We start from the raw sequence: 14,230 nt of genomic DNA on the forward strand, positions 1-14,230 counted from the left end.
CTGAAGTGCCTCCTGAGATTTATTCTGTGTGTAATGGCACCTCTCCTTTTGCTTTCTTGTAGTCCTACTTGGTTGTCAGTGACAAGGCCCGAGACGCGGCTGCTGTCCTCGTGTCCAAGTAAGTGCCCGATTGCCCTCCTGCGGCCCTGTTGGTGGATGTGTGACTGCTGCCTTCTGAGGGGTTTATCTCACACTACAGGCCCAGTGCACGAAATTGGAGCACGGGTAGGGTCCCTGGGCCTGGCCGGTGATCAGGGCCAATCTGTGGGACAACTGGCACCTGCCTTGGCTGGCCTGGTGCTGCCCACTCACCAGCCCCGCCCCCCATTGTTGCCACTGGTCACTTCCCTCTGCGGGGCAACTGGTGGGGTGATTGGGGGGCCCCTGCTGGCACCCGCCTTGGCTGGCTTGGGCCTGCAGGCTGGGGGCAGCTCCTGCATTGAACGTCTGCCCCCTGGTGGTCAGTGTATATCATAGTGACCTGTCATTCCACTGATTATTCCTCCGTTTGTTGATTTGCATATTAGGCTTTTATTATATAGGATATTTAATAGCATACTCCACTATAGGGTGTGAGTTATATAAGAAGATTGCCTAAAGAAAACTATGAATTTACCTTCACGGAGTCCCCAGCTGCATCTCCCCCGGGTCTCCAGCTTTGCTAGAGAGAAACACATAGTTGGTCTCACCTTGCTTTAAATTCTTGAGTTCACATTTAAAATGGCATACAACACTTCCTAGACGTCTCACTCGACTTCCTCATAGGGTTATCCATCCTGTCCTATATTTTCAAGTCCCTTCCACTTCCCCTAACACTCTCCCACTCGCCCATTGCATTCAGGGCTCACTGCCTGTGCTTCTGCTTCTCAAACAGGCCAGCCTCAACCCCGCCTTAGACACTGCATCGTCAGTCCTTGTGCTTGGAGCACCTCCCTCTCCCTCTCAGAAAGGAAAGACCTTTTCTCATCTCCCCTCCACCCCCGCCTCGCTCGCTATTGTCCAGTGTAAACCCCTGCCTAACAGGATAGTATCTGCTTCTTGTTTGTTTGTTGTTTTTGCTTTTTCTTTATCTCCTCTAACCAGAAGGAGCTCCATGGACCAGGGACCCCTCAGAAAAGAAAAGTCATATTCCTGCTCAGCCAGCTAACTAGCTTTTGAACATTTTATGCAAGTTGTTTGGGCTCTGTGTGCCTGTGTTTTCAGCTGTAAACTGAGCAGGATAACATCTATATGGCCTTTTTCATTACAACACTATGAAGTAATAGTGGGAAAGGATTTTCAAAAAGTTAAGTAGATGATGGGTGCTTATTGTATTCATTTATTATTGTTGTTTATACTTTTTACAAAGTATACATTGGATTTGATTTTATATCCCCGACTATACATTTCAACAGAATATTAATGAAGAAACAAAATACTTTATGACAATTTATGGATTCAATGGAATAAAGGATAAAAATTGGAGAAACAATCTGAAGCCACCTTGAAGGAAAAATACATTTTAAAATTCAGACCTAACATGAAAAATTTCCGATCTTATATCCCCACTCAAAAATCAGATAATAGATATAAACACCAGTAGGAGAAGGCAAGAAAATACCCTGGGGGGAAAACAAAGCGGAAACTGAAGTGATATATATTACATTTCTTGATTATCTCCAAATATGGGCACTTGTAACCTAAGGTGTGTTAGTCTCCCAGCTTGTGTCGTGCAGGTCCTGCAGTAATTAATATGTGTCTCAACTTGTTAGAAGTACAGGGATACAGGAATTCAAGTTGCCCTTTCACCATTACTAGTACTTAGTTTAAAATAAAGAAAATCAAAATACAGAAGGTAAAACAATAAAATAAAAAGCTGTGGAAGATTTTTCTCTTCTCTCTCCATAGGAAAATGCATTTTCAAACAAGTTCATGAGAATTTGTGACTTGGCTTTGAGTGCCTGAGTTTCTCTGAGCGCTTAGGGCAAACGAATGAGCACAGATTCTGAGGAAAGACACAACTGGCCCCCTCACCAGAGTGCCTTTCCCCTCATCTGCACTGTTGTTTTCCCCAAAAGAGGGAATTCTCGGGCACCCATCAGGTTGTGCTGACCATCCCAACCAAAGCCTTATTTCCTGTAAGGTTTTAAACATTTCTGTAAGCAAAGAAGTTTGGAGAATTATAAAATAACATGGATTCTTGACACACGGAGAAAGTATGGAAAGTATAAGTGGCTGAACTAAGGGAAGGCGAGGTTTCCTGGAGTTTATATCCAAATCAATCTTCAAGGCAATATCAGCTCTACTTCACCCAGTGGCTTATGAAGCATTTTCACAGTTTTCTGGCTACACAGACCAACAACACCTGCTTTGTGAATTTAATTTGAGAGGAAGATGGAAAAGCTCTACAGAGCCTGGCAAGCTATAAAATGGTTTACTTAGAAAACGCAGATAAATATCACCGCAAGACTGGAAACAGCGAAGACGATCTGTTTTCCTCTAGGGGCGTTGCCTCACTTGTCAGTCTATCCAATCCCCAAGTGCTGGTTGTTTGCTTTATCGAGATTAAGTGTCCAGGTCCAAGCGCTGACGTGTTTAGAAGAAAAGCATTTTAGAGAGGAGGACGCAGGATTCAGGAGCCTGCACTTGCCCCATTGAAGGAGTCATCCCCACTCTGAGCCTCTGAGCACTTAATAATGAAGGGAGAGATGATTAGGCTAACGAAGTCCATCGCTGCTTAGATTAGAACTGTGCCGTGGCTTTGAAAATGCCTTTGACTTTCAGGTTATACCTAATTCACATGTATTTGTTTATGTTGTCAGAGGGGCGATGGTAGGAAAGAAAGACACTTTTAAGTTTGGCATTAGAATCATACATGCTGTAACCTACTGCAGAGACATCTTTGTGTTTTTAATCATTTTATTTTAAAACAAGATTGGAGGACAGCATCAGTTTCAGTAACGCTATGTCATTTCCATTTATTTTCCTTCCTGAATGAGTTGAGTTGTACTAAATTTGGGCAACTACTAGGTTTATGCTTCCAAACACAATAGATTATGAAGTGACCTTTTAAATGAAGTTTCTCTGTAGCCTTCGAATAAGCCACCCCCCCCACCACCACCACCACCACACACACACACACTGTAACACATGAACGTGGGCCATCTGGGTACCTTGAATGCTATTATCCTAAATTTATACCATTCTAATACATCAGTGCCTAGCACTGTGTGACAGGCCGCTCTTATCTCTCCATACGTACTTCACCACACTGACATTAAAGAAAGAAACGAACACTAAATAAATTACTCCGGTTTGGGATCACGTCTCAAAAACAACAGCAACATAATTTTTTATAAATTCAACTATAAATTTAATTACAAGATCTACTTTTTAAAAAAACTTAACCACTGTTTATACTTATATGACACTTTCCCCTTCATCCCACCGCACCTGAGCTTCCTCTCTCTGTCTTGTGCCTGCGGTCAGCTTTCTGCCAGGACTCCATTGACTAAGACTGATTTCACTCACCTTGGGAACAGACATGGATTATTGAGCAGCCATTTGCTCACAGGTTTGTTCTGTGAGTGGTTTGTTTTGTTCCTGAGTACCTGTGAAGGCATGCCCCCTGGCAAATTAAGCCTTTTTAGTAACAGTAGAGGATGGCAGAACCCCATCAGCCTTGTCAGGAGAAGTCCCCTGACCTCATTATTGCTAATGGATCATGGTAATTCAGCCTGTTGTGAAGTCTCCTGTTCAATTATGCAGGATAATGAGTGACTCAAATCGTAATATGTCTCAACTGGGGTCCGTATTATAGGGCTTGTTCAGCTTCTTTCAAAAGTGAAGGGTTTTAAATAGTGGTTCACTCTTCTGTCCCAATGAAAGTTATCACCAATATGCAGACTGTCCTGATTTTAAATATCTGATTTGGTTCCAAAATATGAGAGGATTGCTCTATAACTTTATATTTCACCGATCCTTTTTGTAGGAAAGTTAGGGCAGGTTTACTCATTGGTAAGTGTTAATTCTGAAATTCTAAAAGCATGCAAATGGCATTTGTCTTTGGATTCACAAAAACTCTAGATATTCAGAGTTTGAATTATTTAAGCTCCCACAACACATGCACTTTTGCTTTTCAAGCATGAGTTATAATTTAATTAAAAACTTCTGGTGCGTTGCTAACATTTTAAAAATTAATATGTTCCATGGATCACTTTCTATTATCTGCTGTCTTGAAATTCTTGAAGATGTCAGATTTTTAAGATTCCCAAAGTCACCTCAGAATTGTCTGTTGAGGCAAAGGGGACTGTGATAATTACACACATCCATTAGGATGAACAGAGGAGATAAACTTTGGGGAGGCTTAATGGGCATGTCTCAGTGACAGCTAGCAAAGAGCATTTGGCGTGATAAAGGATGGATTTGAATGCACTTGAAAACATACTCTTATTATGGACACCGGTGGAAGCTGCACCACAAATGTTAAATTCCCCAGAAGAAGATTGGGGTGGCAGGGACGCTTTGAAATCCACTGTGGCCATCACCCAAATTACTCTCTTTCCTTTCTGCCTTCCTGCTGTCAGAATCGTTTTGAGATGCCCAATCCCACTCCCTGTATCTCTGAAAAGAGGCCGCCTGTTGATCTCTGTGTTTCAGATTGTCCGAAGGTACATCAAGGACTGGCTTGAAAGAACAAAGCCTCCTTTCGGTGCTATCAGCAGCAGCGTGCTCCTCATGATCATCTACACCACCTTCTGCGGCACCTTCTCCAACCCGAACATTGACCTGGATAAGTTCAGCCTTGTGGTCATACTGTTCATAAGTAAGTGGGACACGGGAGACCTTCGCTGTCCCCTCAATAGCAAAGCATAGCATGTGTGTTCCCTACATTCATTGTGAATGTTAATTTGATTAGAAAAGAATACTTAGTTTCATACTCTATGTGCTCAGTGACTTTACCAAGTGCATCTGTTTTTTACAAAGACATCAGTAATGATACGCATATGACTTATTCTCCTATGTCCTTTTATGTCTGATTTGCAAGGGTTGATGCCAGGTGAAAGAAGTCATAATATCTGTCCAATTCAAATGTTAAGTTGAGCACTTTTTGACAATTTTATATTATTATAACTTGAGCTACTCTTATTCTTTATCATAAATCAAAAGTAGGATTTCTAATGTATACTATTATTTTATAACAGTTGGTTAAAATGTGAATATTTACATCATTTTCCTATTACAGTATACTCAAAGTAATATCATTTCATTGTAAGAAGTAGCAGACTATAAAATGCTTACCTACTAGGCTCAAAAATTCATGTATGTGTTATCTATAGCTGCTTTCAATTAGAAGGTAGAACAGAATAGTTGCCCTAGAGACCATATGGCCCTTAAGCCTAAAGTATTTTTTTTTAAGATTTTTATTGATGTCAGAGAGGAAGGGAGAGGGAGTGAGAGAGAGAGAGAGAGAAACATCAATGATGAGAGAGAATCATCGATCAGCTGCCTCCTGCACACCCCACACTGGGGATGGAGCCCATAAACCCGGGCATGTGCCCCGACAGGGAACTGAACCGTGATCTCCTGGTTCATGGTCGACGCTCAACCACTGAGCCACGCAGGTCGGGCCCTAAAGTATTTTTTATGTGGCCTTTTAAGTAAACTTTGCTGACTTCTGCTCCAAACTAGAGATGGCAGGAAGAGAGGGAGTGTCCCTATTCTTTAGCCACAGAAGAGGCCAGTCTGGATTTAAAAGTCATTTAATCCTGGCTGTTTCCAACTTCTCAGCCTCTTTCGAGGCACAGGCAGAGCTCAGGACAATATTTTAAAATGTAGTAGGTAATTAAAACATGGGCTGTTAAACAAAAAAAGAAAAGAAATGAAAAGAAATCTTTTGTTCTATTTATCCTGCAATACCAACGACAACTTTTGGTAATTGTAATATCGAAGAATCTTATGTTATTAAAAATCAAGATGAGTTATTCCAAAATATTTATTATATCCTACCACTTATGCTATTTGCTATAAATATTCATAGTATAAACCAGTTGGCTCTAAACTGAACAAATTTAATAACCAAATCTTAAATCAAACAGCGTTTTAGATTTGCCGTGAGTAGTAGACCTCATAGATTGTATCTGGGGATATCTTCAATAAGAACATGCTGAATCCCACTAATTTAAGTGATTGTATTAGTTCAGCAATTTATGCTTGTTTGTTTTTCTATTTGAATTCCTGTTAGTTTCAGATCAAACTAAGCATACCAGTAAATATGCTACAGCCACTGCTTTTATAGTGCTAATGTAGGCTCAATCCTTTTTTCTCCCCAGTATTTTCTATTCAGCTGGGCTTTATGCTTCTAACCTTCATCTTTTCAACAAGGTAAGTGATTTGGTATTTCTTGTTGGTTGTTTTCTAAATAAAGAAGCTTGCTCTTGACGTGACTTTTGCGCCACCATGCTGTTGCAGTTTTTCTCCTGCCAGCCTGGCCATCACTTTCCACCCCGCTCCTGCCGTCCTCCAGGGGAGACCTTAGGAAAGGACCTGCCCATGGCCCTTGTCTCCTCTGTCCACATCGTGTGCTTGGGAGCTCCTCCATTCGACTGGCTCGAGCTGGGAGCTGTCAGCTGATGAATGTAGAGCCCAGACCTGCCCTTCCGATGTCTATCCTGAGTTCCAGCATGACTCATCCCCTACCATTTAGATAACTTCACCTTGTTGTCATCATAACACCTCACACTCAAGATGTTCAGAATGGGCTCCCTCTTTTCCTCCAACACTTTCTCATTTGTTTATTTATTGTTAATGGAACCACCATCCACAGAGGTACTCAGACTAGAATCCTTCACATCATTATTTTTTTTTTAATCTCTTGATCCTACTTCAGTAATATTTTTTGTGCTTCCAAAGCCACTTCCCTAATTCAGGATTTGTTGCCTCTTCTTGCCCTAGGCTATTGCAATGGATATCTTACTGGTATTTTCACTTCCAGGCCTGACTTCTCAATGCATTTCTTACCGCTTGGAATCACTCAGAGTTCTGACAGTAGCACTCATGTTCCGAGAGCTTCATTGGTTACAGAGCCTGCAGTGAAGCTCACTTTGGGGGCTAAGGCAAGGCCAGTCTCATGAACCACCACTGGCAATCTTGCTGCCAAAGCTTTAGGTTGAGGTAAAGGCTTTGCTGCCCTTTGAAAGAACCTCCTGTGTTCTCATCCCTTGCCTTTGCTAAGGCTGTCCCCATGTCAAAATTGGTCTCCATACCCTCGTTCATCTTCCCTGGTCTTAAAGGCTCACCTCTAATGCAGCTTCTTCCATCAGAAATTATGTAAGCCTTTGGTAAGAGGAAGTTACCATAGTGAATGCCAGAAATAAGAAATAATTCCAATCCTGCGTGAGTTATAGACTAGATATATGCATGGATAACTACCTGTCCTGAGTGGTACAGTAAGCCAACCTTAGTCCATTCAAAGAAGAAAGCACCTCCAAAGACAGTAATAGAGCATGGCTTCCTGGAAGAGATGGGGTTTGACCTGGGTCATGAAGCATGGCTAGTTATTCAGCAAACAGAGATGCAGAGAGGGGGTTTTAGTGGGAAAAGAAACAGCAATGCAGATATGGACACACACACACCAAAACACGCTGGGACAATGAGAGTAGAGGGAGTTTAAAAATAATACTATTTGGAAAGGTAAGCTTGGGACAGATTGCCAGCCCCTTGAATGCCAGGTGATGCAGTGAGTTGTCACAAGGGAGGGGGCCGGGCTGTTGGTGAGGCCTGCTAGTGTCAGGGCAGCAGAGGGCTCAGGCCTCGCGTTAGGCAGCTGGCCCCATGGCACTCAGTATAGCAGGAGCTGACTGTAAACAGTCAATGAAGACTTACTGATGGGTGTAATCTGAAGCATTTTTTGCCAAGCCTGTGTTGTGATTTATGAGTAAGTGTAAAGCCTATAGCCATTGAGTTACCAAGAAAGTGTGACTCATTTAGGTAAGTGTGAGAGTAGGAGCTATTTTAAAAGTGTGTTTTTTGTTGTTTCGTTTTGTTTTTTTTTGTAAATGCCTTGTTAGGGCACCTCAGAAAAGACATGTGCCCTTCACTGGCTGTTTGGCTGGTCCTTGTGGCAGCGTGATCATCGGGCCACTCATCCTGCCCTATCAGACTAGGTAGGATGCCATGCCTGTGAGTGAGTATCTGACAAATTCTTGAAAAACACAGAATAGCCACTACTGAGGCTGCTGAAGGAGGGCTGGTGGCATCACAAATAGTTGAATGAAAACAGGATTTTCAGCCTGAAGCAGACTGGACTCTCCTAAGGCCTGTGGTTTTGAGACACTTCTGTTCTGCCTTGTTCTGCCTTCACTGAAGTTCTGTTGGGTTTTGAATGTGCTCAGCCTGGTGTCAGGCATCACATTCTTTGACAAACAAGATATGGGGTGGCTGTAATTGTGTTCCTGGGGAATGGGTGTGTAGCCCCAAATATTCCATCAACATTTGGGGATTTGCAATTGGACAAGATTTAGTAGATGGTTTTCACTTTCACTGTTTTCTTCGTCTCGTGCTGAGAGGCCTTATAACGCCTGGAGATTTTGTTGGAGAAATGAAAATTACCGACATTTAGTGAACCTGCTCAGGGCCGGGCACTGTGCTAGGGATTGTGCATGAGTTATTCCCTGTAAGTCTGACAGCAAAGACTATGATCCCAGGCATTTTTGTTGCTGTTTTGCAGATGAGAACCCACACTTAGAGCAGTTTAGTTTAGAAACTTACCCAAAATCAGGTGACAGATAGCACACCTAGAATTGAAATCCACTGCCACCTGACATTTCCAAAAGCATTGGCCCGTGCTTTTTCTACTGCACTAAATAAACTGCCTCAATTTCTTTAAAAATTCGTAACACTTGTTTTGGTTAGGGAATTTGTAGAGAATGTTTAACTGGATTCTTTAGGTTTATACAGAAACACAAACAAAGACACAAGAAATTGGAACTAATACCCATTGGTTTATATGGTGTTGAATTTAATTTTCTTTTCCCACTTTTTGTTCCTTTCTACTTAAAATTGGTGAAAGTGGCCTGTGGGGCTTTTTTCTTATCAATTCAGTACATCTCAAACCAACCCAGTTATCCAGACACAAAAGTCTCAGCATGGAAAGAAGTCTTTTTTGTACAGCATGTCACTGACCTCCAATGATGGCAGGTTAGCTTAAACCTGGGGAGACCCACCTAGAAAATCCAACTTCCCTGCACCACTCTGCTCCCTGGTGAGCATCGCTTAGCCTGCCTGACCTGGCACATGAGCCTCCTCTGCTCTGAGTATTTAAAATACTCGTGAGAGTTATGACTGTGTTCTCATCTCCCTGTCCTTAGAATAGTGTTCAGGTTTTAAATTCCAACTCTAGAGCCAAACAGACCCGAGTTTCAACCCCGTTTAATAACTGTAACTGTAACTGTTGTGAACTTCCCCAACTATAAAATGGAGACAGTAGTAGTACTGTCTCATCGGGGCATTTGGAGAATTAAATGATGTGCACACAAAGCCCTCAGCATAACACCTAGCATATAGTAAGTGCTCAGTAAATGTTAGCTACTGCAGAATATTTATTATATCAGAATAACATATTATTTCAAGAACTAATTGTGGAAGAGAGGGAATTAGCATTTCTGGTGTTGTAATATATTCTTTTGGACATTTCTGTGTCACTGTTGCTAGGAAATGAGAGTTTATTCATCAAACCAAGACTCAGCCGTCCATGGTGACCTACGCTTTCTATAACTTTGGAAAGCTGTCAAAGTTAAGAAAAAAAAATTGTTGAAAAGGCTTAGAAAAATAAAGCAGTCATTGGGAGCCTTTTAAAAATATATAAAAGACAGTTTGATAAGCAGATAACAGGATAGAAACCTAGAATGTCACTAGAGTGACAAAAGAAAGCATTAACAAGAGAAGAGGAAGAAAACAAATATTCAAATATTCGTGCAGGTCCTTTCATCTTTATCAGTACATTTTTCAATCCCAGGTCTCAGTGGGCCTGGGAGGGAGGGCAGGAGGGAGAGAAGGAAGACAGCCCTGTGGTTAATGGTAAGTCTCTTACCATTTCAGAGTCGAGGCAGCGGAGCCACAGAGCTCTGGAACTCGTTATGCGGCTCAGCTAATGACAGAGGAGATCACCTCCTAAAATGAGTGAAAACAAAACACAGGTCCAGAGGTCAACAAAGGAAAGCACCTCACGTGGACGTTTCCTCTAACAGCACTCACACGGGACCCTCTGGGGAGCTTTTCTGCTCCATATTCTGTGATTCTCCCTGTAAAACCTCTGACATGTTTTCCTTTGTAGGAACTGCAGAGGGAGGCAAACGAAATGCTATGTGGGAAACGTGGATGGAAAGCTCTGTAAGAGCCAATAAAGAAACCAGCTGGAAGGAAAGGAAGTAAACATCCCAAGGGAGGCCAAAGGGATCAAACGAATTATAAAAACAGGATAAAAAGAAAATATTAAAAAGACATAAGGTCGAATCAGAAAATAAATAGTAACGTGATTCAAAAATGTGAGCAGACACGATAGAGATGCTAATCGCTGAAAGTAGAGTCATTACTGCATAAGTGCAGTGCACAGCATGGCGGAGGGCAGGTCACTTCACAAGAGAGCAGCTCTCACCCACTACATTTAGTGGTGGTTTTTCTTTGGCGACGTTTTTTTTTTTAATAATTTTTCTTCTCGGAGGCAAATTTATCTCCAAGACGTGGGGCAGCCTACTTTCTAGTTGTGTGACTTGCAGTTGTGCTTCGAGTTTCCTTTGTGGAAAAAGCAAGGCAATAATACTAGCGACCTTATGAGACTGTTCGGAGAAGGAGAAGTCCAGGCAGCGAAGTGCTTAGAAAACAATCAGCGTTCCCTGCTGTGGTTACTCATCAGCATCAACATCATCCTGAATGGAGGGCTAGGTGAGCGGCGCTCTGTTGGTTTTCCCCAAGGTCTGTGATGTGAAGTGATCTGTTACCTTCTAAATAGGTATAGGCCAGCCCTGTTTAAGGGGAACCTTGTTTCTAACCTTAAACATTCCCCTTGTATTTACTGATCCTCCCTCCAGACTGCAGACCCTGTCAACAGAACCAAGGGGCAGTTTCGCCTGAAATCAGGCCTGTCACCGCCCAGTGGGGGCCGGCTGCGCCTGCTTCCTGGAGCAGAGGCCTTAGCGAGTCCCCGCAGACGTCCTCAGCCACTGTACGCGCTGCTCTGGCCAGTGGCAGCCGCGCCAGCTTAAGTCAGCGCCTTCTTGGCCAGAGAGCTCTGGACACATTGGGAATGCGCTCTAATCTGGAAAGGAACAAATACGAAGCAGAGCAAAGTTCCCCAAAGGAGAGGGTATTGTCAGATTCTCTGGGAAAAACCCAACTGCTTGGATCCAGATGCAGCAACCGCTGGATCTAAACGAGGGAGCAGAGAAGTAGAAGGAAAGGCCTCCGCAGGGTTGCAGACCCAGGCATTGCTGGGCAGTCCACACTCGCCCAGCTGGTTGCGCTGCGTGGTCTGCAGTCAAGGTGGCATTCGTTCCCATACAGCTGGCTGTACATTCTATCCCCAGTCTGCCTACTTCAAGCTTTTCTATGTCTTAGGTTCCTGGGCCTCCATGTTACATCCAATTCTCTATGGGTGAGTGAAGTGCCTCACCCTTTACAAAGAAAGTAAAATCTCTGATATAAATTGCCTCCATTTTCCCATTCTCCACCTGGAAATTTTCTGTAGTTTTCACTCACCTTGTCATCTCTTGTTCCAGCTCAGACCGGAGAAAACAGCCCCTCGGAGGCTAACACCCCTGTCTCATCCTCTGGGACCTCTCTGAGGACCTGGCCTCCCCCGTTGTCTCTCCTGCTGCATCTTCCCTCTCTAGGTGATCACATCCCCATGGCCCTCTTCTCCTCTTCACCAGATTTCCTGAGCACACTCTTCCCTCTCACCACTTCCAGTTCAGTGCACCTGGACATCAGCTCCCAGGCTCCCCCCAGACAGCACTGGGCCCGCCCATCCCCCACTTCCCACAATGCCTTGATGCCTTTCTCAGTCCCATATGCTCAAAGCTTCTCATCTCTTCCATCCCTCCTCCTTTGACAAAGCAACAGTAACAGTAGAATAACTAGCAAGCACTAAACACTGCAGCGTGCCAGGTTCTAAACAAACACTGGCGTTTATCCTGAGGGTGACCCTCAGAAGCAGGCACTATCATCCCCATGTTATGTCCAAGCAGAGGATGGTCTGAGTTTAAGTTCTTGTGCATTTGCCCCAAAAGCCTGTGCTCTTAAGCTGTTGGGAGGCAACATTTATTTCATAGAGGCCAACACTTGTCAAGTTCTTTAAATCTGTCTTCATGTCTCGTCCCACCACCTCCTCCCCCGCTGTGCTTCATGGGTCACCTCGTCATCTTCGGTCTCACACCAAGCTGTGTGCTTACTCCTCTTCCTCCTCTGGCCCCACTTACCAAGGCCACATTCCTTGTCACAAGCCAGTGTCCCTGCGCACAGTCAGCCTGGAGAGCCTACACGTGTGTCTGCCTGTTCTTTAAAGTCCAGCCCACTAGCTGTTTCCTTCAGGAAGGTTCTTTGTGCTCCATCACCACCCACTCCCCTGCCACGCTTGAGAGAAACCTGGCCCCACTCCAAATCACACCCCCACCACCACCACTCTCATTCTCTTTCTCTTTTATGGAGTATATACCTGTCTTCCTTTCCTCCATGCTCACAGGACCTTAAGGGGCTCCTTTCACATTTGGCCTCCATGATGAATGAAGGACTATGTGGGCCAATTAGTATAATGTTTACAGAATAAGTGTGGGCCCTAGCCAGTTTGGCTCAGTGGATAGAGCATCAGTCCGCAGACTGAAGGGTTCTGGGTTCAATTCTGGTCAAGGGCATGTACCTCAGTTGCAGGCTCAATCCCTGGCCCTGGTTGGGTGGGGAGGGGAGCCACGTATACAGGAGGCAAACAATCCATGTGTCCCTCTCACATCAATGTTTCTCTCTCTCTGTCTCTCCCCCTCCTTTACACTCTCTCTAAAAATGAATGGAAAAATATCCTCAGGTGAGGATTAATACAAAAAAATTAATTAAAAAAATTAAACAAACAATAAGAATGGTATCACAATATAAATATGAGGATGAAATGTAGTAATGGCAAGGCAATCTTATTATACTCAAGTGACATATATCCACGGAGGATTCTCAGCTGAGGGGGACACCAAAACTGCAGTTTGGAAAGTTGTTATCAGAAAAAGAGCTGGACATAAGACCGTTTAGGAAGCATGAGCACATGGGGCATTTCAGAGGCGAGAAGACCGAAGGGCAATTAAATGCTGTCAACCTGTGAACTGGGGACAGGGAGGAGGCCCTCGCAGGAGACGGCCCTTCTCCCTCCAGTGAGTGTGTCACAGAGAAAACAGGATGTGGGGACCTGTTTAGGGAAGAGTGCTCTTCCAATAGAAGTCATAGATGAGGCTGAGGTTACTAAAGGAAATGGTGGGCTCTCTTTTTTTGGAGATCCTTAAAAACCGGATAGAGTGCTACATCTGCAGCTGTATGCACGCTGCCGGGTCTAGCGCGTCTTTCCATTTGCTGACTCTTGTCTGGGTCCAGGGCAGGGGATGAACGGACTCACTGTGGCTTCACATCCTCGTTCTTCAGGAAGGAATCGTCTCTAACATGCCAAGGACACAATGATAATAATGACATTTCTAGCCTCTGTCCTGGTCTCTAAATTTCTATAATCTGAATATGATGTTCACCAGTACTGACCCCCATACCATTTAATGGCTTTGGCTAAGTGAGGGTCTTTTCATGCTTAACATACTATCCTATCTAATAAAAGAGAAACATGGTAATTGGTGTACAACTGCTACCCTTCCCATTGGCTAATCAGCGAGGTATGCAAATCAACTGACAGCCAAGATGGAGAGCGGCAGCCAGGCAGCTTAAACTGAACATGAGGCTTGCTTGCTTCAGTGACGGCGGACTCCAACGTTCCCCGCCTGCTGTTTCAGGCCTCTGAGCGGGCAGTTTGAAACATAGTAACATATAGAAGCTAAGAAAAACTCCAGAAACCTGCTTTCAGCGAGCAGGGATCTCAGAGCTGGAGTTGATACAGAGTTTCGATTGTAGAACACAAACAAGTCTGGGTCCGAGGGTTTCCGCTTTTCCCAGCAGCAGATGTCACAGAACTGGAGCCACAGCTAAAGCTGGCCCAGAATAAAAAAAAGAAAGAAAG

At 43.8% G+C, this 14,230-nt stretch overlaps 1 protein-coding gene across 1 annotated transcript in view; it reads left to right on the forward strand.

The window, feature by feature from the left end:
* Positions 1–14,230, forward strand: part of SLC10A7 (solute carrier family 10 member 7) — a 192,801-nt gene that overhangs the window by 155,897 nt on the left and 22,674 nt on the right. Inside the window, exons 8-9 of the mRNA XM_006770141.2 lie at positions 4,639–4,804; positions 6,312–6,363. Of these exons, the coding sequence (XP_006770204.1) occupies positions 4,639–4,804; positions 6,312–6,363 (218 nt within the window). The remainder of the gene's footprint in view (positions 1–4,638; positions 4,805–6,311; positions 6,364–14,230) is intronic.

The sequence above is a fragment of the Myotis davidii genome, unplaced genomic scaffold (genome assembly GCF_000327345.1).
Source record: "Myotis davidii unplaced genomic scaffold, ASM32734v1 scaffold323, whole genome shotgun sequence".
In the NCBI taxonomy this organism is placed as follows: Eukaryota; Metazoa; Chordata; class Mammalia; order Chiroptera; family Vespertilionidae; genus Myotis; species Myotis davidii.